The following is a 20,803-nucleotide window of genomic DNA, read 5'->3' on the forward strand; positions in this document are numbered from 1 at the left end:
GGATAAGATTCATAGTGGAGGCAGATGCACAGCACAAGTAGTGTTTGAGAAACATGACCTTTCAGTCTTCACCACGTGTCACTGAGCTGCTCCTGCTCAGTGCCAGATCCTGTGCACACACACTGGGTCAGACAGGTCTCTGTTGGTTTGTGCTTTGCTCCCTCTGCATTACCATATGGGCATGGTCCTGGACAATCTCCTCTAGGTGAACCCTGCTTGAGCAGGGGATCTAGACCACATGACCTCTAGAGGTCACTTCCATCCTCATCTGTTCTGTGATTCTCTGGTATTGCACCTTCCAAAACCGTTCCTTAACCTTGTTGGGTCTCCTCTGCTCTTGGATGGGGGCACATTTCGTCATTTCACACCCTCTGCAAGGACAGCAGGAGCCTGTGGAGGCAGTTTCCCCTGGGGTTGTGGCATGCCATGTTAATAGGCGTTGTACAGCCTCCAGAGCTTCAGTACCTTCCCTCTGGATAAAGTTACCTGATAGGGCAGGAAGAGACACCCTTGTCTCCAAGCTTTATGCACACCCACAGCCAAACACTCATTTGCTCACTGCTATATCCCTGCTATTGGGTAGAAATTCTGCATTTAGATGTGATTCTTTTTATACTCGTACTGATTTTACCAGGGTCCTTTTGTTGACTTTGACTCTAAATTACCACTGCACTTGAAAATTTGTATCTGTAATGACTGAACAACTGAGCAAAGATATTAAGCACTTTGACCTATATTACATGAAAAATAGATGTTTTCAATGACAAATTTAACTGAATTTTGAATAGCTTGCCTGAGAAATACCATAGGGTTTTTTACAGAGGTGTGTATCTATGTCTATATAAAATGTATGTAAAAGTACTGCAATATTTTCTTAATCCTGCTTTGCATTAAATACTGTGACTTTTTTGTACTTTAAATTTAGGAAAGCTAATTTTGGAGTTGTTTTTCAGCCCTAAGCAGAATGAATGAACACTATACAAATGTTCTAGTGGATCATGAAAATTAAAGTAGTTGCCATTTTTCAGGCTCAAGATTGCTGATATTTCATTGGTTTGCATTTAGCTTATATTTTAACAGCTTCGAAGATGAGGTCTAGAAAAGCAATTTTAATAATAGAAGTAAAAAATTGGGTTTTGAGGCAGGTTTCTATGGCAAATGTCATTGTAGTGATTTTTCCATGTGGTCCCTTTCTGCAGACCTGTCAGTTAATGTTCTTGCAGAAGAAAAGTGATGAATGTAAAACTCCGGTAGCAGGGTATAGATTTTCTTTAATTATTAAAAATTACCAACATATGAGTGGCTTTGAATTAATTTTCTGCTTGTGGATTTCTCATAATAAAGCTGTATGTAATGTTTTCTCTTTTTATTTTTTCCCCCTTGCCTTGCATATGTGTGCTTTCATGCATATACAGTTTCTGTATTGACTTTTAAGAATAAATTAGCAGATTGACTTTTTTTCAGGTTGTAGGGGCTTCACAATACCTGCTGCAATAGAAGGATATTGTGAATAAGGCATTAGTGCATATCTGTGGAAATGTGTACCTTCTCTGTCACACTTGCAGACATTAGCTTGGGGATAATTTAAGTTGACAGCTGCATAAAAGGGATTATTACTGTCACCACTGAACTCCTAGGGTTAACCTTCACATGTGCTAAATATGAGAGATAATTTCTTTTTTTAAAGTTTTGCATAAGCCATTTATCTTGATTTCTCTTAACCCTGAAAGAGCTGAGACTGTGGTCTACAGCATTGTAGTCTAATGGTGTGGGATTTACTTCATTACTTTAAACACATAACTCGCTTCTCTGTGAGCATAAAGAGAGCTTTTATTTGTATATAATTGCAATTTCTGTAACAAAGAAAAACTTTATTTTGGATGCGCTTTCAAAAGTAGAACTTTGGGAAGGAAATTGGGGAGGAAGAGGAAGTAGCCTTTTGTTTTCTTCATGCATCCTTGCCATGTGCAAGCACTCATTTATGAGTCTACAAGAAAACTGAAGTATTTTAATTCAAATTGAATTTTGGTTGGGGTTTTGTGTAGTAGTAGTAGTTGGTGGTGTTGTAGTAATAGTAGTGTTGAGCTTGTAGGCAGAGCAAATATGTCTGAGGCCCAGATAACCCTCGCTGTAGAGATTAGGGGCAGGTTGTGGTCCCTGCCATTTCATCATTTTAACTAGCATGATTTATGTATTTCTGCCACATAACTCTGTGGGGACAACTCACATGCAACCAGCCATTTTATCAGATGTGTCTCTACTACTGTGCCCTCCTTATGAGGGATGCTCATGGTCAAGACTATATTCCACCTCCTGCAGAAGGTGTGGTACAGCTCATGGGAACAAACATGGAAATGGCTGCTTTTCCTTTGTATTAGAGAGAAAAGAATGGCAGAACTTTGGTTCTTATCTTGAATGTGAGCTCAGGGATAGATCCAAAGATGTTTCTCATCTAAAAGCAGCTTAAAATCACTATCCAATGCTGTGTAACTTGGTGTGCAGTCAAAAATCAAATATTGCTCATCAATGAACTTTGAGGATCACCCTTAAAGGCTAAGATGGTGAAGACACACCTGATATAATGGCTGTGAACAAAACAAAGAAAAGTTGTTATCAGGATGTGCGTAGTGTGTTTTCTTTAGATTGAACCAAGTGCCTCAATTTCAATAGTTGTCAGTTCTAATGTGTATACTACAGGGACTATTCCACATGGCTAATGAGCCACAATGAAGTATATTCCTGTAGAAAGGTTCCTTTTCTTTTCACATCTATTTTGGGTTTTTTTTAATGCTTTTGGTTTCAATTTGCAGTTGAAAACTTATCACACCAGCCAAAGCTGGTAAGCATTCTTTGCCTTATCAACAACAAAAATCTAGAAAAATCTAATAATGCATAAAAATGCAGATATATATTCATCTAAAGGTTGACTTCACCAGACTGAATGTGCCCTATTCATATAAGAATCATCATTTGAAGAACTTTCAAGGCAACTTCTTCCTGAATACCATGGAAATAAGTTCAGGCCAATTTTCCCCAGTAGTATTTGAGAACTTAACTGTTAGGGAGAAGAAAAAGAAAAAGATGTAGGACAGTGCATTGTGCAAACTGGACTAGAAAGACACTGATCAACAGGAAGTTGTTTGTTCTCATTGTCTTCTGTGTCTCTTCCTTATATTTCAGCAAGCTTTGAACAGCCAGCCAAAGTTGTTTTAAATAGGATGATGAGCAATCTGACCTGGCATGCTCTGCAATTTCACTGTGCTTTGTGGGAAAGAAATGATGATTCTCTTTCAGTGTCAAATTGATCTTTGCTTTTGCAACCTCTTCTTACCCCATTCTGATAGCTCATACAGGAGTGAGGAAAGAGAATTTGACAAATAGTATTGCCATCTGTGTCTGAGGTTGCCCAGACCTGAAGCGAGATCATGCTTTGGGTCTCACTGGTCTGGCTCAGCATTTGCTCGGGGCTCACTGGCCACTGTTTTTCTTCTGTAATACCTGCATGCTAATTATCAAAAAGAGATACTTATCCCTGTGTAGTGATTGCAGAGCTTGCTCCACTCCTACAGTGACCTGCAGCTGTTTTGTTCCTTGTAGTCACTTAGTATTTAATCTTTCTTTTGGAAAGTGTAGCTGGATGATGTGCTGCATAATAGCATTTTGCAAAGTCCATACAAATAGCATCAGAGTGGACTTCCCTTTCAAGATGCCATTGACTTCAGTCCAAAGACAAGCTATGTTATGAAGTTATGATCATTTACCACTGAACTTGTGGTAAATTTCCAGCATAAATGGTATTCTATTTTTATGCCTTGCCTATTTTAATCTCATATTTAGTCCTTATCAGTTTTGTAGTTTCTAGCTGGGCCCCAAAGTGAACTTGGCCTGGTATGTGTGATTGCTGGTCCAAGAAACCATATTTTCACATATATCATTGAAAGATTTTATGGCTAAATATTCACTTCCTCCTTGATTAATAAAATGAAAATTTTATTTAGCCCCATAGATTTAGAGAACCAGTTCAGGGATGGCTTCAATTTCTGCCTACAGTGGACAATACTAGTGAGTGCTTTGGTTTTGATGTGTGCAATATGACAGTTACAGTAACGAATGAATGGAACTGTTTAGGCTGCTTGTAAAGCTGCCTTTCATCTGCAGGAGGAGGATTGAACACCTAGAAGGAAATCTCTTTCAAGTTGATTCCCAGTGCAGAAATAAATCCTGTGTGGGTGAAAGGGAGGAAACAGCCACCTACCTGGAAATCTAAGACTGTAAATGAGGTGTCACAGAAACAGGCAGTGACATCCACTCATATGCTGATCCATTAAGGGGGGTAAAAAAAGGATGGGAGGGAGAAGAAAAGCCAGCAATGCTTCTATGAAAGTTGGGGTTTTATGGTATCTTTAGTTGTCATTCTAAGACTGTTGAAATTATAATACAAAACTGTAGGAACATATTGTCTGTTGTCTAAATGTGTTGTATTTGTTCACGTGGGCTACTACTGTGCTATTAGTTGGGTTGGATGCAAACTGATGCCATGTAATGTGTAGTGTACCACAGTAGTGTACCACAGCTGGAAAGAGGAGAGAGGCTGGTTGTAGCTCCTGTGAGTGGCTGGAGCCAGCCAGGCTGAGGGGGGAGAGAAGGGCTCTGTGCTTCCTGATGAATTGATTAATTAAGAGTCAAAACAACTACAGGTGTCCACTGCAACTTTGAAACCCCAGGGCAGGGTAGCATTGAAAATTGCAGTACAACAAACTGCCCACGGATATATATCCTCTTTTTTTCTACCTACTTATTTTTACTAACCCTTAAGAAGGGAATGCAGAGCTCTTGCATTTATATGGGATTAATAAACTGAAGTTTTTGTGAATCAAATGAGAACAGGCTCCTCAAGTAAAACATCTGGTAGGACACTTTACAAGCAACACTCCTTTGCTTCAGCTCATAGGCTCTGTTTTAAGCTTCTCTTGGCTATATTTTGTACCAAGTACATAGGGCACCTTGTAGACAGCAGGAATGTCATTAACGTATTTATTTCAGAAACTTGTATATGCCAGAATTGCAGAAAGTCACTCTTATCCACTATAAATAAATAAAGCATCACAACAGCAGCCCTTGGTTATCACTATTTAATTCTTGTGATTATTGAATACAGCCATTATTTCCTAGGAAAAGAATTGTTTACTTCCCCAGTTAGTAGTATTACGCTTTGATATTGTTAGTAACCTGAAAACTGATAATGGAGAAACAAGGAGCATGCTCAAAATTATATAGTTTAATAAGTGTTTAAGATTCTGTGTCTGCTAATAGGATAAATGATGGAATTAGATAATTTCCTTTGAGAAGAAAGATAAAGACTTGGCCAAGAGAAAAAAATTTGGGGTCTTATGAGATACCAACAAATGCTGATTGTGAGCCAAACAAACTACGTGGCTCTTGTCAGGAGGATTTGCTTTTAGCTGAGGACATGTTTAAGATCAGTCTGGTGAAGTACTGAAATGTCTGTCAAGGTTGATGCAGGTACCTCAAGTGTGACCAAATCCTACCACCTCACTGTGCAGGCTTCAGGAAGTTCCTGTTCAGGAAGTGGAATGTTTTTACTAGCACAACTATACCACAAACTAAACCTTAGAATTACTTATCTATTACTGAGCAATGTTTTTGGCACAGTAGAGGCAGTGAACTCTTGTATCTTATTGGTGTGTTTGTTAAGAAAAAAAAAAAAAGGAGCTTCTGATCCAAATTAGATGTTATTTGGGTGAACTTTGTAAAAGATTGGATAGGAGATAAATGGGTATTAGGGGAGAGGAGGGAAGGGATTGAACGGAGTTGATCTTCATTTCATTTGATAAGTTTCTTGAAGAATTTGGGGAGAGAACGAAAGCAAGAATTCTCTTGAAAACGTATCTGAGTAAAAGACAGAGAATTACGTAGGCCTCAATCTTTTAAAAATAATTTTTAATTAATTTTTTCTTTGCCTTATTATTAATATTAATAATAAAATGGAATTGAAATGATTGGAGATTGTTTTGTTTGGGGAGGTGTTTTTTGAATTTATGTGTGAGAAGGGAGTGTTTTATCTCATTTTGTTCACTTTACTGGTGGGTAACCAGTTTTTTGAGGTAGACAGAAAAGCAGATATGAAGAGGAAATCTTAGGAAGCTGAGGCACTTCATCTGTGGAAGGAGGGATAGATTTTTCCATAAAAAATTGTGAAGGTCTAATTAAGAGTTACCTTTAGTCATATGAATATCTTGTTAGTTCTGCTTTGTTATTTATATAAGCAGCTTAGATGTGATTTTTGTCCTGATAAGTTACAGTCTGGGAGAGCAAGGAGGAAAGGCATCAGTGAAAGCAGCTTTAGAAAGCTGGTTGAAAGAATTGCCTGGAGGAGGGATTTAAGTAACTGCAGAGAGAAAAGGATTTCAAAAGGCAGCAAAGTCAGAGCTATTTGAAGCAGAGTAGATGATGTTACCAGCTTCTGTGCTGGGCATCAGGCACCAACACATAGTTCAAACTCTGAGATTACAAATCATGGGGCTTCAGTGCAGCCCTTTTCCAGGGTTTGCGTATGAGATGGGTTGTGATGGCATGGGAGTAGAAGAGTGCCTGTGTCAGGAGAGGGGCAGCTTTTGGCATCTAGACCCTGAATTATCTGGTAGTACCCATAAGAACTGTTTTGATATTGTGTTAAGTTCAGGTCTTTACAAGGAATAAAATAATCCTCTGCTGGAGAAAGGAAAACCGGAATTTTGGGAGGTATAGTGGGTTTTTAGAATGGAATGTATTGTTCACAGCCTCGGTCCCCCATCCTCACTGCACTGACACCCCAACTCCCATGTCTTCTCAGTATTCAGTGTTGCCAGGTTCCTTTTGATTGTATCCTGTTCTAGTAAGGTGCTTGGTGTGCAATTTCAACTCCAGGCATTTCCTGGTAGCTGACTGCCAAGTTAGTCTGTTAGGTCACTTTGTTCTCATAGTCTTTCTGATGTATTCAGTGTCTTGACAAATTTTCTTGGCAAGAGCTTTATAAAATGATACCATATTGTGCATAACTTAACTCATCATTATACTTCATGACATCTTCCACCATACAAGTCCTGAAGTTCATTGCTAAGCTCAGAAAAAGAAACTAGGGCAACTCCAATACTTGAATGACTTTTGCAGGGAACAATAAGTTGTAGGAAAGCACTGATTTTTGTAAGGGGTCGCTTTTGTCTCTTGTCTTTTTTAAAATGGGATTGAAAACAGCAGCATTAGTTAGGGACTGATCAGCTAAACTGAGTATTGATTAGCTCCTGATCTGATAAAACTACGGTTTCTGTGCTACTGCAGTATTTTAATCATGTTTGTGGCATTTCAGACTGAATGGGTGTTGGTCAGCTGATTTAAATGCTTTACTATTCATGATTTTGGGTGGGGTGTGTGTGTATGTGTGTCCATCTCCCTCCCCTGACCCTATGTTTGAATATATGCTTCTGCTTTTCCTAATGCCAAGAAAATGTGAGTATTTGGACTGGAAGCTTATCTCAATATTTGATCTCCAATTGCCCAAAGGTTAAACACTGCAGGGGGTGAGTGGTTAAATTGCTCACAAGTGCCTTGCTTCTAAAAGCTCCTTCATCTCTGCTCTCTGTGTGTTTTATAAAGTAATTTTATCCACAATTAGTGTTTATTTGCAAGAAATACTCGTAAATGACTGGTGGTATTGTACATAGATAGAGTGCAGTGTGTGACATTTAGCACTGTAAGGAAAACTTTCCATCTCTGAAAGCAGTTAATTGTAGTGGATGTATGTTTTCTTAGAAAAAAGAGACTGTTTTTTCTACTCAGAGGCAGAAACATTCATTTGTGTGTCACGGTAGCATATTGCTCCTCCAAAGTCAAGAGAATCTATTACCTTTAAGCAAGGCTGACACAGAATGGACATTTCCACAAGAGCAGGCAAGCTGCGACAGAGTCCCCTGCAAGCCTTCCTTTGGTATTTGATTTCTTTTCATTTCAACAACCTTTAGCAAGTATTTTCCTATTGTGTAAACTTTTACTGTAACAAAAATGTTAGAGATCAAGAAGTCAGTTGTATCTTGAACTTGCCATCAGGATTATGATGTGCCTTCAAGCTCTTTTAGTTTCTGGGGAGGCAGCAGTTGTTTCTAAAGACATTGCGTACCTGATGTGAAACTGTTTGTCCAGTAGTGGAAATACTGTCTCTGAATATTGGTCAACTTGTTGACTCAAAACTGGTAGTAGAGAGGAATGGGTAGATAGTGTTTCTGGAAGAAGACATGCTTACATCAAAGTGACAGTGTCTTTGCTTGGTTGGAACAAGATGTTGTCTCAGCTTGCACAGGTTTTCCCAAAGTGAACCCAGGACTGTCAAAGCACGTGTCAAACTGAAGCAAAACTGGTCAGTTTGTGGGGGGATTCTCATGTAGAAAGTGGAAAACTCCTCTGGGATGGATGACAGTAACCACGATGTTTTGGATAATGTAGAGTTCTGATTAGGGTTTTAAACTGTTGTTAGTGGAATAGCTGTTATTTCAGCCTGACTAAAACAAGGAAGTTGTGGTGTAAGTCTCAGGATACTTTTGGCTGTTCAAAGCTTGTACGGAGCTCTTAGTGCTGGTTTCTGCATGTCTGCAGCTCTTAGTGAAGATCTTCTGCTGTCTACGCTGCAGGTGGGACAGATGGTTTGAGGTGGGCTTTTCATGGTAGGGGGTTATGCTGTGCAGTACTAGATGGGTGTATTTAGTATACACCACTGTGTTGCTGTGGTACAAGCAAGCTTGACTAGCCTGTCGGAATATAAGGCAAAGTCTTTCCTTTCTATTTCTGTCATAGCATTTCTAATATATGCCGTTTGAACAGACTGCCTTTAGTGGTAACAGCTTTGTAGATTTATAACAGGTATTTTGTTTGTGCAAGACTTGGAACTTGACAGCCAACAGTTTCATTATTCATAGCAGGGAGGCTTGCAGGTAGGAAAGCAACTGCAGATCTCATATTTCAACTGGGAGGCATACTGTTATCAACTTTGGCCATTAAGTAGTCCTTTTAAAGGACTGTATGGTATGCCCAAGGGTAAAATATGCTCATGATGCCGTTGGTTCTTATTCATGTAGTTCTACAGAATATGCTTGTTTTGTCATGTGTAGGTGCATGCAAACAAGCAAGTATGCATTTGTGTATGTATGTATGTGTGTAAGTCAGACAGGTATTTTAATTCAGTCAGTACTTGCAATATTGCTAGATTCTGGTTCCATACATCTTGAGTCACATATGAGATACAGTTGGAGGCTTCTGTGCTTTGCTAACTTGGGCAATGTTTTCTTTTTTTGTTTTGTTTTTTCTTAGAGTAATAAATGCAGGGAAGAGCACGCACAATGAAGATCAAGCCAGCTGTGAAGTCCTCTTTGTCAAGAAAAAAGCTGGAGGCAGTAATTCTACACCAAACAAGAACTCTTCAGCAAAACGGAGGTCATCACTGCCCAATGGAGAAGGTCTCCAGCTGAAAGACAATTCAGTAAGCAGACTTCTGTATCTTGTCAGTGGAGAGGTACAAAATAAATATAAAAGGATGTGGCAATATGGCACTAAAAGATGTTTACTGAATATTTCACATCTTTTCAGTTACCTCTTATTGATTATCTCCGCTTACATGCAGAACACTTCACTATATTTTTCTTAGCTCTACTACTCGATTTTTGATTTGTTTTTGCATTGAAAAATGCTCCTTGCATCTAAGATGGTTTAGTTTAAAGATGAGCAAGGATTGGTCAACTCCTTGGATTTTCCTTTTTGTTTCATTTCTGAAATATAATCTTGAAAAATTTTAAGATGATCAGAGGGCTGGAGCACCTCCCTTGTGAAGACAGGCTGAGAGCTGGGTTTGTTCAGCCAGGAGAGGAAGGAAAGCCTCCAGGGACACCTTAGAGCAGCCTTCCAGCCTTCTCTCTATAGAGAGCTGGAGAGGGGCTTTTTACAAGGACCTGTAGTGAAAGGACAAGGGGTAATGGCTTCAAACTGACAGAGGATTTATGTTAGATATGAGGAAGCAATTCTATGTTGTGAGGGTGGTGAGGCATAGGAACATGTTACTCAGAGAAGTTTGGCCAGGTTGGATGGGGCTTTGAGCAACATAGTCTAGTGGAAGGCGTCACTGCCCACGGCAGAGAGGTTGGAACTAGATAATCTTTAAGGTCTCTTTCAACCCAAACCATTCTATGATTCTCTAATATACACAGATGCTTCATGGTGCCACGACCAGAGGTCAACCTCAATCTGCTCTTTCTAAGCTTCTGCACTGTCTTGTAGGCACATTTGCAGTACCTGGAGCTCTGTGGACGCTACATTAGCTGCTGTTTGGGCTGAAGCTACTCAGGGCTCAGATAAAGGCCTATATGAATCATAGAGACTGTTTTAAAATGTGTTATATCTAAGCCACTGTAGATTAAACCACATCTTCACCCAGTGTCAGACAGATACCTGCCTTCTTTAATTTTATGAACTTCTAAAGCAGGAGATTCTTTTGGTTTGTGCAGGTAGGGTAAGGTCATCCATAACACAAAATTCAGTGATTTTTGCAGACTATGGCTTCTCATTTGTGTGGATTTCTATTTTCAAGTATATATTTGCACACTCCTGAATAAAGAGTTGTGCCTGGAACTTGCTGGGACTATGAGTTCTACGTACAGTCATGCAAAGCAAAACAGAATTTGTTTTAATAATCTGTTTTAAAAAGTCTTTCCTAGTAAGTTCATGCAACTGTCTGCAGTTGGCTCATGCATATACTTGGTTCCAGAAGTGTATTTAACTTCTGTATGCATTAATGTTGTTTAATGAAGCAAGCATTTGGCCACAGTACTTGTTCGTGTACATAAAACACAGCAAGATAAGAAACAGTGTCCTTGGTCCAGGTGATGGGTTTGTTTGACACAAAGGAAATTGCTGTGCCATGCACACAGGCACACTGCAAAGACCCCTATGCACACACAGGCCTGGATAGACACATCTTGATGCTGTGCAGAGATACTAGTGTTGGTCTCACACCACATTTAAGTTCTAGACCCACCATGTGAGACACCTGGTCGGGGCCTCTGCATCTAGGGTGTGGGTGAATGTACCTGTGTGTGTATGTTGTGCTGAATTTGGCTGTGTTTTCATATTTGGGGGGGCATGCATTGGACATAAAAAGCTTTGTAGCATTATTTCACAAAGCCCAATTAACTTCCAGTATCAAAAGATTCTCAGGAGCAAAAGCCACACACTGCATGATCAGTCATCTTCCTCAGAAGGAACTTTTTTACAAACATCACATAGTTAATAAGTCTAGATTGCATTAAAAATACAGGGATCTAAAACTGTTTCATTATTGGAAAGGCATCTTAACAAGCCTTGTTAAGATCCATTGTTACAGTTGTCATGCTTTTATGGTATTGTAATGATGGGGTCAATAAACTGAATGTTTTTGAAAGCTGTTCTTTTTATCCATTTGAAATTTAATGTCAACCTCATTAAATATCTAGTAACCCAGTGTTTATGAGAAGTATCTAATGAAATTTACTGATTTTTCTTCCTCTCTTCACTAGTGTATTTCCTACTTTGATTTTGTATCTTTCATCTTGATGTTGGAATAAACAGTCACTCCCTTTCAAATTTATTGAAAGAGATATATTTATTTCAGATCTTCCATTCTTGATTCTATTTCTGACATATTTTGATCAGAACTTAGCATAAAGTCTAAAGTCAGGAGCCAGCTGATTCATATAATATAGTATACTGTTTTCTAGTTCCTTGTTATATTGTTCTTTATATGTTCTTATCTATAGATTTACTTCCGTAGTCTATGTGGCACTGGAATGAGTGCTGTAGCACTCATTATTGAGCTGTATAAAACCTGTTCTACCATGTTATTAGACCACAGCTTATGAATTTAAATCTGTAATATATTTTCCCAAAACAGACAGCATATTTCTTGAGAAAGTTTTCTCCTAGAGGGCAGTCTTACATTAGCAATTAGTAGGATTTTTTCATTGCTACATCTTTTGTTGGTTGAATATATCTAAAAAGGAAAAAACCCGCACATTTTTATAATGTGTCATATTTTTGTTTTCATATCTTTATACTGTGAGGTATAATATTGTGTTTTGCCCTCTCATAGCGTTGTTAGCAAATATCTTTTAAGGAGTGTATGAGTTTGGTGTTATATGATTCATAATCTGAATGAATAGGATGTAGAAATACCAGCTTGAGACTCTACAGTGAACGATAGAATATTGTCCCATTAAGTATTTAGTAAGAAAACCAGAGGCTGAATACTGTAAATGCCTTAGAGGAAAATCCCACCGTAAAACACAGTCTGAAATTGTCTGTGAGGTGGAGCACCTTACAGAATTACTGAAGAGAAAGGAATAAGGGAAGCACTTTATTGCAAGAAAAGATTTCTTCTATTCTTGTTTACTTTTTTAAAGTGTGGAGCATATGGGAAATAGGCACTGTAACTTAATGGACTCTTCACTTAAGAGAGTCCTTTTCATCATCCTCAGATTTTTCTTTTTTTTTCCACAGAACTGTTGTGGAGAAGGCCATGTCATCTTTGTTTTATCCTACTTTTTGGGAAGTTTGTCAAACTTAAATGACAGCTGCATTTGGGATTGTGTGATTATTGTTGTTTAATGTTAACCCCATCGATCCAGCCCAGCACTTTGGCAAGGCAGCACAAGGGAGTCAGAGATCCACGTGTTGTACACTCAAGCTGGGTGCCGCTATCACGGCCTTGACTCTGTGGGTGGACTCTGCAGAGCTTCTATGAGTGGGAAGGAGGAGGTGGCAGGCCAGAAATGTGGAGATGGAGCCCTGACACACTCACAAATCCAAGGAAGCCTGTTAAATAGCATAAACATGTTTTTGTTTTTGAAAGAGAAGGTAATAAACTGAGCAGAACAGTGAAAGGAAAGACTGCAAATTCAACACTAAGTTAATTCTCTCCCCTTCCACCCACCCCACTCCACTACTGCTTGATTAATCATGTTCGCTATCTGTCCCCATTCAAGGGCATTCATGTTAAATTGCACAGCTTTTTCACTGGTACTATTTTTAAATGCCTTTAACTATGGAATACCTCAATGATGAATACTGAAAAACCATCAGCAAGTGAAATGGGAATCCTGTGCCAGGATATTGTCATAGTGACAGGCTGCAGGACTTAATGTGATGCATTATTAATTGTCATTGTAATGCGAGGATACATGATTACTAATTCTGCAGGTTTTTTGCACAAAGATGGTACAGTGTATTTGTTTTGTGTGACACAGGGCTGGTAGCCTACCATAGGCAGCTGAACATATAATCAGTAACACGAGGAGGCTTTTCTCTGAGGATTGGGGTGGCAGTTGCTGGCCCACTTCAGATTTTATGACAGCTAAGGATGTCCTTTAATGCATTTTGTACGTGTAGTTCATATCTGGAACAGAGTAGGTTATAGTTTTCAGAATAAACCTTTAGTGGCAACATGATTTTATTTGTCTATTTGGAATTAGCTTCATAACAAAAATCTGATGGTTTGCAATGTAGGACTACTGTCTAGCTTACCTGAAAAGCTCATCCCAAATTGACTACTATGTATTGCTAAGGTTTTCTTCCTATAATTGAGCTCCAATTATGTGTGTAAATATATGCATTTTCTTTTATGATTTCTCATCTGTTGCTTGACCCAAAACTTTGCATGTCTTAATTGCATTTTACAATTTCAAAACCCAGGAGACTGCTGAGCCTTCCTGAAAGCTAGGTCAGCAGTTGGGGAGCCTGATGCTTATTAAATTTCCTGGTACATTCTGGAGATGAATTGTAAGGTCAGTGCAGTGAAGGATCTGTGTTCTCTTCATGTTTCTGGTAGCTATTCAGCTTGCTGTTAAATTAGAATCTTTTGAATGAAAATCTAAAATAAATCATTGTGGTGACTGATCACACTCCTGTTTGAGGACACTGTCCAGTTAAAAGAACAAATGGAGATTGGTCTTTGAAAGACTACTTTTGACAGAACACTGCCAGTACTAGTAAAAATAGATGTCTTGTTCTCTGAGTTTGCAGAATGTCAATTCTTTTGGGGAAGAAGTTCAAGCTTTTAAATGTAAGAGAGGACAACCATGCATATGCACACTGAAATAGGTAATGCTTGGTGGCTATAGCTGTGCAAGGAAAAGCAAGGACCTTTTTGTGCATTTTGTCTCATCTGTGTGCTGGGATTGCTGGCCTTTGTTCATTCTCTGAATCACTGCTTTAATGGCACTATATATTTAATTCCCATTGAATTGGTATGGTTTTGCGGAGTTGTTTTTATTCTCAGGGTGGGGGGAAAAGAGTTTGATTTTTTTTTTCCTTTTTTAGACTGCTAATAGGTTACTGGTGGTTTTCCTCTTTGCTAGTTCAAAAGTAAATGAAGCTTTGTAAGAATACATAGAAGTTTTTGAAGACTCATATTTAGATTACAATAATGCCTGCAGATCACAGCTGAAGTTATGGCCCTAGAGCATCTCACACAGAATGTCTGTATGAGAGCAGTGTTATGGTAATCATCTCCCCTGACTGCTTATAATACAGACTTCCCAGTTATGTAGATTGCTTTGGAGAACTTAAGAAAATGGGGGCAGGGTGTGTGTATGTGTGCACTTGTTCTTAATTGTAAGTTTCTGTTACAGTTTGGGGGCAGGGGGGAGAATAATGACAAAACATCATCTTCCTTTACGTGAAAAGTAAAATATTTTCATCTCAATCAGAGGTGTAATGCCTTTGGTTTTTTTACCCCAAAGGTAACACATTTCCAAAGAAGTATAGCAGCTTTAATTGACATGAGGATTTAAACTGTGGAAGCATTATCCATGGTGCATCATGACATGGATTTTGGCCAGGGAGCCAAACCTTATGAGAAGAACGGGAGCAGAAGTAGTTTGATCTACAGATCCCAGGAGGCACAGTGTTGCCATTTTGAATAAATAGTCTCAGTTTTCAGCTGAAATATTTTCATTTTCAGATACTTGTTTCTGTTGGCAAAATACTTTATATTTTGCATGAATAGCAATCTATTTATACAAGCAGGTTTTTTAGTTGCTAATCCTGTTAACCGTTAAAAATTACTTAGGCAGAATTTTACAGCCAACTGTCGTGTGAACTCAGAGGGATTCTGAGCCCAGAGCAAACTAGTACAGGTGCCAGTCCTGCCTTCAGGGGGGAAGGATCTCAACAGGTTTTTTGGTGAATTTACCAGGCTGGGTAAGTGGGTGGGTCTGGCTAAGGAGCTGCATTCGGAAATGGGTACATGTGTTGGTTTTTCCAACATTCTAGTATGTATCCTGTATGATCCTTAGTATGGTAAGTAATCCAGTACTTTAGGACAATACTCCCTTATCTTAGCATTTCAGTAATGAAATTAAGAGTGCACAATAGATTGCTGAATTCCTTCTCCTGGAGGAATTCCTCCTCTGCTGTGTAGATGAGTATGCTGTTGATGCACTGGTTAAGAATATGCTTGAACTTTACTCACTCACAGCTGTGTAACAGTGACTATCTCTTCCTTCCTTTTCTTCCCCTCCTGCTTCTCCAGGACTCAGATGGGATCAATCTGTACTACTGGTCTCTGTTTGATGGACACGCTGGGTCAGGGGCAGCTGTGGTTGCTTCCAAACTCCTACAGCACCATATCCTGGAGCAGCTGCAGGAGATTGTAGACATCCTGAGGAACACAGCTGTGCTCCCACCCACCTGCCTAGGAGAGGAGCCTGATAACCCAGCCACCAACAGTAGGACGCTGACACGGGCGGCCTCCCTGCGTGGTGGTGTGGGGGCCCCAGGCTCGCCCAGCACCCCTCCAACACGCTTCTTCACTGAGAAGAAGATCCCACACGAGTGCCTGGTTATTGGGGCCATAGAAAGTGCATTCAAGGAAATGGTATGTACATCTCAGGGCTCTGAAGTCCTTGTTGCTTACATTTATGAGTTACATGACCTGGAGAAGATGAAGATTTAGAGGGGTTTTCTTTCATTTTTTTTTCCCCTTTCGCTACTTTAACACTATCTGAGCGTGGACAGAACTATCTAAGAGCCTCAACCTTACCAGGTGCATCCCTGTGAGGCAGAAATTGCACCTGAAGTCCCAGGTAGCACTACAGCAATGTTTATGGATTACTTGTGTTGCCTAAAATCGGGAGAAAAAACTCACCAGGCAAATTTAGTATAGATAAGATATAGAGCAGCTCTTTTAATGAAGGCCTTCTAGCTCACGGAGTACAAAGGTGCATGCCCACATACAGAATTCTTACACTTTTATATCCCTTACTAAGTATCATATCTAATGGGGACATCCAATCCTAAGAGCCCTTTTGCCAGGGTACCACCCTCAGAACTGCGCCACTGGAGTCCCTCCAAGTGTCTTGAGCTTTCTATCTTGTTTTATCTACCATATCTCTTGTTATTCTGGTCCAGGTGCACATCCCAATGGAATATCCTTGCAAAAAAATCTATTACTTTGAAAAGACGGTTGAAAGACGTTTAAACCGAAGCTGCAGGATTGTGCCACACAAACTGTGAGAAAGTAACGGTTGAAAGTGAAAGAAAACTACAGCTACATTAAAATCTACAAAAGGCTAAAAATCTTAAAAATTCTAAGGCATCAGTTGACTTTTAGAAGCATGATGCTCTTCTTTTCTCTTTTTTATTCTCCCCCTCCTTTCTTAACATAAAGATTAGCATTGCCTTGCAGTAGCAGATTTCAGCATTGGCTGCTATTATCAGGCTGAGTATATGGGTATGCACTTTACAAAGCCTTGTTGCCCAAGCAGTAGCAAAGACTCTTGGCAATTGTTGCCCAAAACATAAATGGGACATAAATGGTCACATCAGGGACATGGATAAGGGGCAGCCTCCTTGGTCCAATGACCTGTAGTTCATGTTAGTGTTGGACTGTCTCATGAAGCACAGCAGTGCCTGTACAGTGTGTGTAGCTCTTCACTGAGGCAGGTTGGGTGTGGGTGAGTGGGGCATGAAGTACATTTCTACCACCCACTTATGTACAGCATGAACAACTGTGAGGAAATCATGAGGCTGTGGAAACTGAATATCCATCTCTTTCCCTGTGGAAGCTGTTTTTTCTATTCTGTAATTGATGTAGCTGCTCCACATCTTCCCTCTTCAGTTTTCCACGTTATTAAAAATTGTTATTGCCAGGCATATCAGAGGTTTGGCCCACCAGTGAGTACATGTGGATCAGGTCTTGGGAGATGTGATCTTGTTCTTTTTTCAAAATTTTGTTACCGCAGTTTTCAGAAAAGCTCCTTATTTGAAAAGAAGATTTTTGAACCAATCAGTGTTTCCCAGAGGTTTTATTTGTTGTCTGAAAAGAAGTATTCAATCACAGTTTTTCCTGATGTATAGGAATTTTGCTCAGTACATGTAATTACAGACTAGAGTTGTTGCTACAAGTAGTACTTCACTTCGAATTCTGAATAACAATTATCTCGCTGGATTGTTCTTTCTTCCCAAGAAAGTGCAGGCAAACAGACCCATCATCTGGGTTTGGACTTGTAACTGGGTTTGTCCAGGAGCAGGACTCGCAGCCATGGTTTGGTCATTGTTCAGTGTGGGGTATGCGAGCAGATTTATGTCCTACGGCTAGTGGGCGCAGTTTCTGCTAAATGAAAAGAAAGAGGAGGACACGTGAAAATCTCCTGTCAGTTTAGCATGCCTTTTCAGAGAGGGAGGACTCGATTGCTCAATCCTTCTTTGTTGAGAAAGGAGGGAGAAGATGACCGTGTCCATCCACTGCGCCCTGATGGGTTCAGAGCATGCTTAAGAGAGGGACACCAATTTCATGCTTCAGTTGGCGTAATTTTCAGGCCAGACGACTGCCAGGCTCTGAGAGCATGACATGATTTTCTCCTGTCTGCAAGTGTAGGAGAGATGAGAAATGGAGTTTCATGGGACTGGGCAGTGAAGGTAAGAGGGTGTAGAAGGGCTGTTTCAAGCGCTCTACCTTTTTTATGAAAGCAGCGTGTGGGTTACCCATTGCTGCTTTCCTGAATGTGTCTGACTGAGCAGGGTTGTTACTGCTCTGCATTATTTTGTGTTCACATCTCCGGTACGTGTTCACGCAGAAGACCATCTCAGCTCATGTTCAGGCACCTGACTGCTTGGGAGGGCTTTTGTGGATAGAGTATGACAAATGCAGAAGCCCTGGATAACTCACTACACTTATGGTATCTAGGTATTCCTTGTATAGGTTATAGTAATCTGTTCTTCCTGTTTCTAAACAGAATATTTTCCTTCCTGTGTCTTTGTTCATATGCCACAGACCCAACACCTTTAATTCCCACTTACTCTTTATTAGAGGGCTGAAGTTCATCTGTCTTTGATACACAAATGACTCGGTGCCTACCACAATGCAATATAATTTCAGCATTAAGTTTTACTTTAAAAGGAAATCTTATAAAAATGGTCAGACTAAGAAAAGCAATAGATAATTACACCTACTTTAAGCTCTTGGGGAAGACTTGCACTTGTAATTGGTTTAGGCAAAAGAGTATTTCCCTGTGTAAGGGAGCAGTTCATAAGATCAACACTCCTGTGTCGCATCTGTACTTGCAAAGATTGATCTTCCTCTGTCTAACTTCCTGCTAGCTTATACTCCTGGTAGTCTTTTCATGAAGATTTTGGGCCTCTTTGACAGCATATTGTTTAATCGGCCCTGTTTTGTACTGGAACGTCATTGATGTCGTTGAGTTGGGTCAATGCACTTGAGATGTGCATAATGAACGAGGGTTTTGTGCCAGCAGAGTGTATCATTTACTTGCTGAAAGCTCATGTTTCCTGGACCAAGGCAAACTTCTTGGTGGTGTTTCCTGAAACACCCATTGCTGCAAAGGAGTCCTATGAAGCTGGTGAAAATGATGAGTAGATACAGATACTTTTTTTTTTTAAACAGTGCAACCTGACAGGTTTATCTAAGGATGGTGTTGTTCCCTTTTCCTGGGAGATTTTAGCATACCATTATTTTTTTTCCCCAACTTCCTCTTGAATTCTAGTTAAGCTCTCCCTGTTTTTGCCTCAAGTCTCAAAATGCAATTCGTGGCTTTAAAAGACTTGAAAAAATTATTTGTTTCTTTATTTGGTGTGGGTTTCTTTGGACAGTTCTTGTCTGACAGCTACATGCAGTAAAACACTGTGGAAAGTTGATACAGACCGAGTCATTGCCCTAAACATTTAACAATTAAGCTGTCCCCATTTTGAAGTACTTCTAAATGGTGTTATCTGTGTTGTAACTGGGATTAGTGAATTTATGCTGTGCTTTCAGATAATTTACTGTTCTGTTTAAAAACCAGTAAATGCTCAGTTGTCAGTATCTCAGTTGTTCCAGTTAAAAGGAAACAAAGAAGCTCAAGTTCTGAAGGTGCCATAAGTCAAGTCCTCTAATTTTCGTCTCTCGAGTTTTAAGATGTGCATTTATAGATTCAGTTCAAAAGAGCCAAGAGGGATGCTTCCGAGTGGTGTTCTGTATTGGTTAGAAGCACCAACTATAGTACTTTAACCTTGTATACCTGTGTGTGGTGTTATATGTATTTTAAAGAAAGATTAAGAGGAGAGAGCACCTATTCCGCTCTGAACCCCATTTAATTTTAGATGGAAAAAAAATAGCACAGAACTAGTCTGTATGGTTTATTGGAAGGCATACATTTGCATACATTGCATCATGATTTTTTTCTTTACTTTTTTTTTTGACTTAGATGAAATCTAGACAGATGCTTTTGCTAGATTGGTGCCATTTTAATTAATTGAAAAGTCTTGAGACAGCAGCCTGTGTTGTACAGTTTTCTTTTTGAAAAGCTTCACCTCCTTATATAGCCAATAGAAGTGAGGAGGGTTTAAACAGAATTACAGGCATCTGATGCCTTTTTGATAGAGGTAAAGCAGACTAAGGAGTTAATTTTGTGTTTCTGTCTTCTGAAATTATTAAAAAAAATAAAAGAAAGGCAGGTATGTGATACTGTGTATACAGGGAGAAAAGCTACTTTCTGTTATAGCAAGATTGAGATCCTGGATGAAAGGGCTCTGCTCGGAGGATACTTATAGATGAAAAGAGCATGGAAAGAGTGAGGTCAGCAGGGTGAGGGAGGTGATCCTTCCCCCTTACTCAGCCCTAATGAGGCCACATCTGGAGTGCTATGACCAATTCTGGGCTCCTCAGTACAGGAAAGACAAGGAACTACTGGTGAGAGTAGTGGAGGAATAGTCCTCCTCCAGTGGAGGACCACAAAGATGACTGAGGGACTGGAGCATGTCTCTTATGAGGAAAAACTATGGGAGCTGGGCCTGTTTAGTCTAAGGAAGACAGAGGAGATCTCATTAATGCATATAAATATCTCAAGGTCCCAAGAGTGGTGTCTTTTCTGTGGTGCCCAGTGACAAGATGAGAAGCAATGGCCATAAACTAAAACTCAAGAAGTTTCACCTCAACATGAAGAAGAACTTCTTTACATTGATAGTGTTAGAGCACTGGAACAGGCTGCCCAAGGAGGTTGTGGAGTCTCCTTCTCTGGAGACATTCAAAACCATCCTGGGTGCATTTCTGTGTAACCTGCTCTAGGTGACCCTGCCTTGGAAGGAAGGTTGGACTAGATGATATCCAGAGGCCCCTTCCAAACCCTAATAATTCTGTGATTCAGTGAAAATCAGTTATTTTAGTTGTTGCAGTATACTAACTTGCTGCAATGACGGTACTGCAATATGAATGCACCTAGGTCTGTTTTCAAGGTCC

General features: G+C 39.7%; 1 protein-coding gene across 1 annotated transcript in view; it reads left to right on the top strand.

The window, feature by feature from the left end:
- The first annotated feature begins 9,100 nt into the window (after positions 1 to 9,100).
- Positions 9,101 to 20,803, top strand: part of PPM1H (protein phosphatase, Mg2+/Mn2+ dependent 1H) — a 71,761-nt gene continuing 60,058 nt past the window's right edge. The window contains exons 1-3 of the mRNA XM_008926569.3: positions 9,101 to 9,105; positions 9,358 to 9,526; positions 15,602 to 15,946. Coding sequence (XP_008924817.1) covers positions 9,101 to 9,105; positions 9,358 to 9,526; positions 15,602 to 15,946 — 519 coding nt within the window. The remainder of the gene's footprint in view (positions 9,106 to 9,357; positions 9,527 to 15,601; positions 15,947 to 20,803) is intronic.

This window comes from Manacus vitellinus, unplaced genomic scaffold, assembly GCF_001715985.3.
Source record: "Manacus vitellinus isolate BGI_N305 unplaced genomic scaffold, ASM171598v3 scaffold_5_pilon, whole genome shotgun sequence".
Lineage (NCBI taxonomy): Eukaryota > Metazoa > Chordata > Aves > Passeriformes > Pipridae > Manacus > Manacus vitellinus.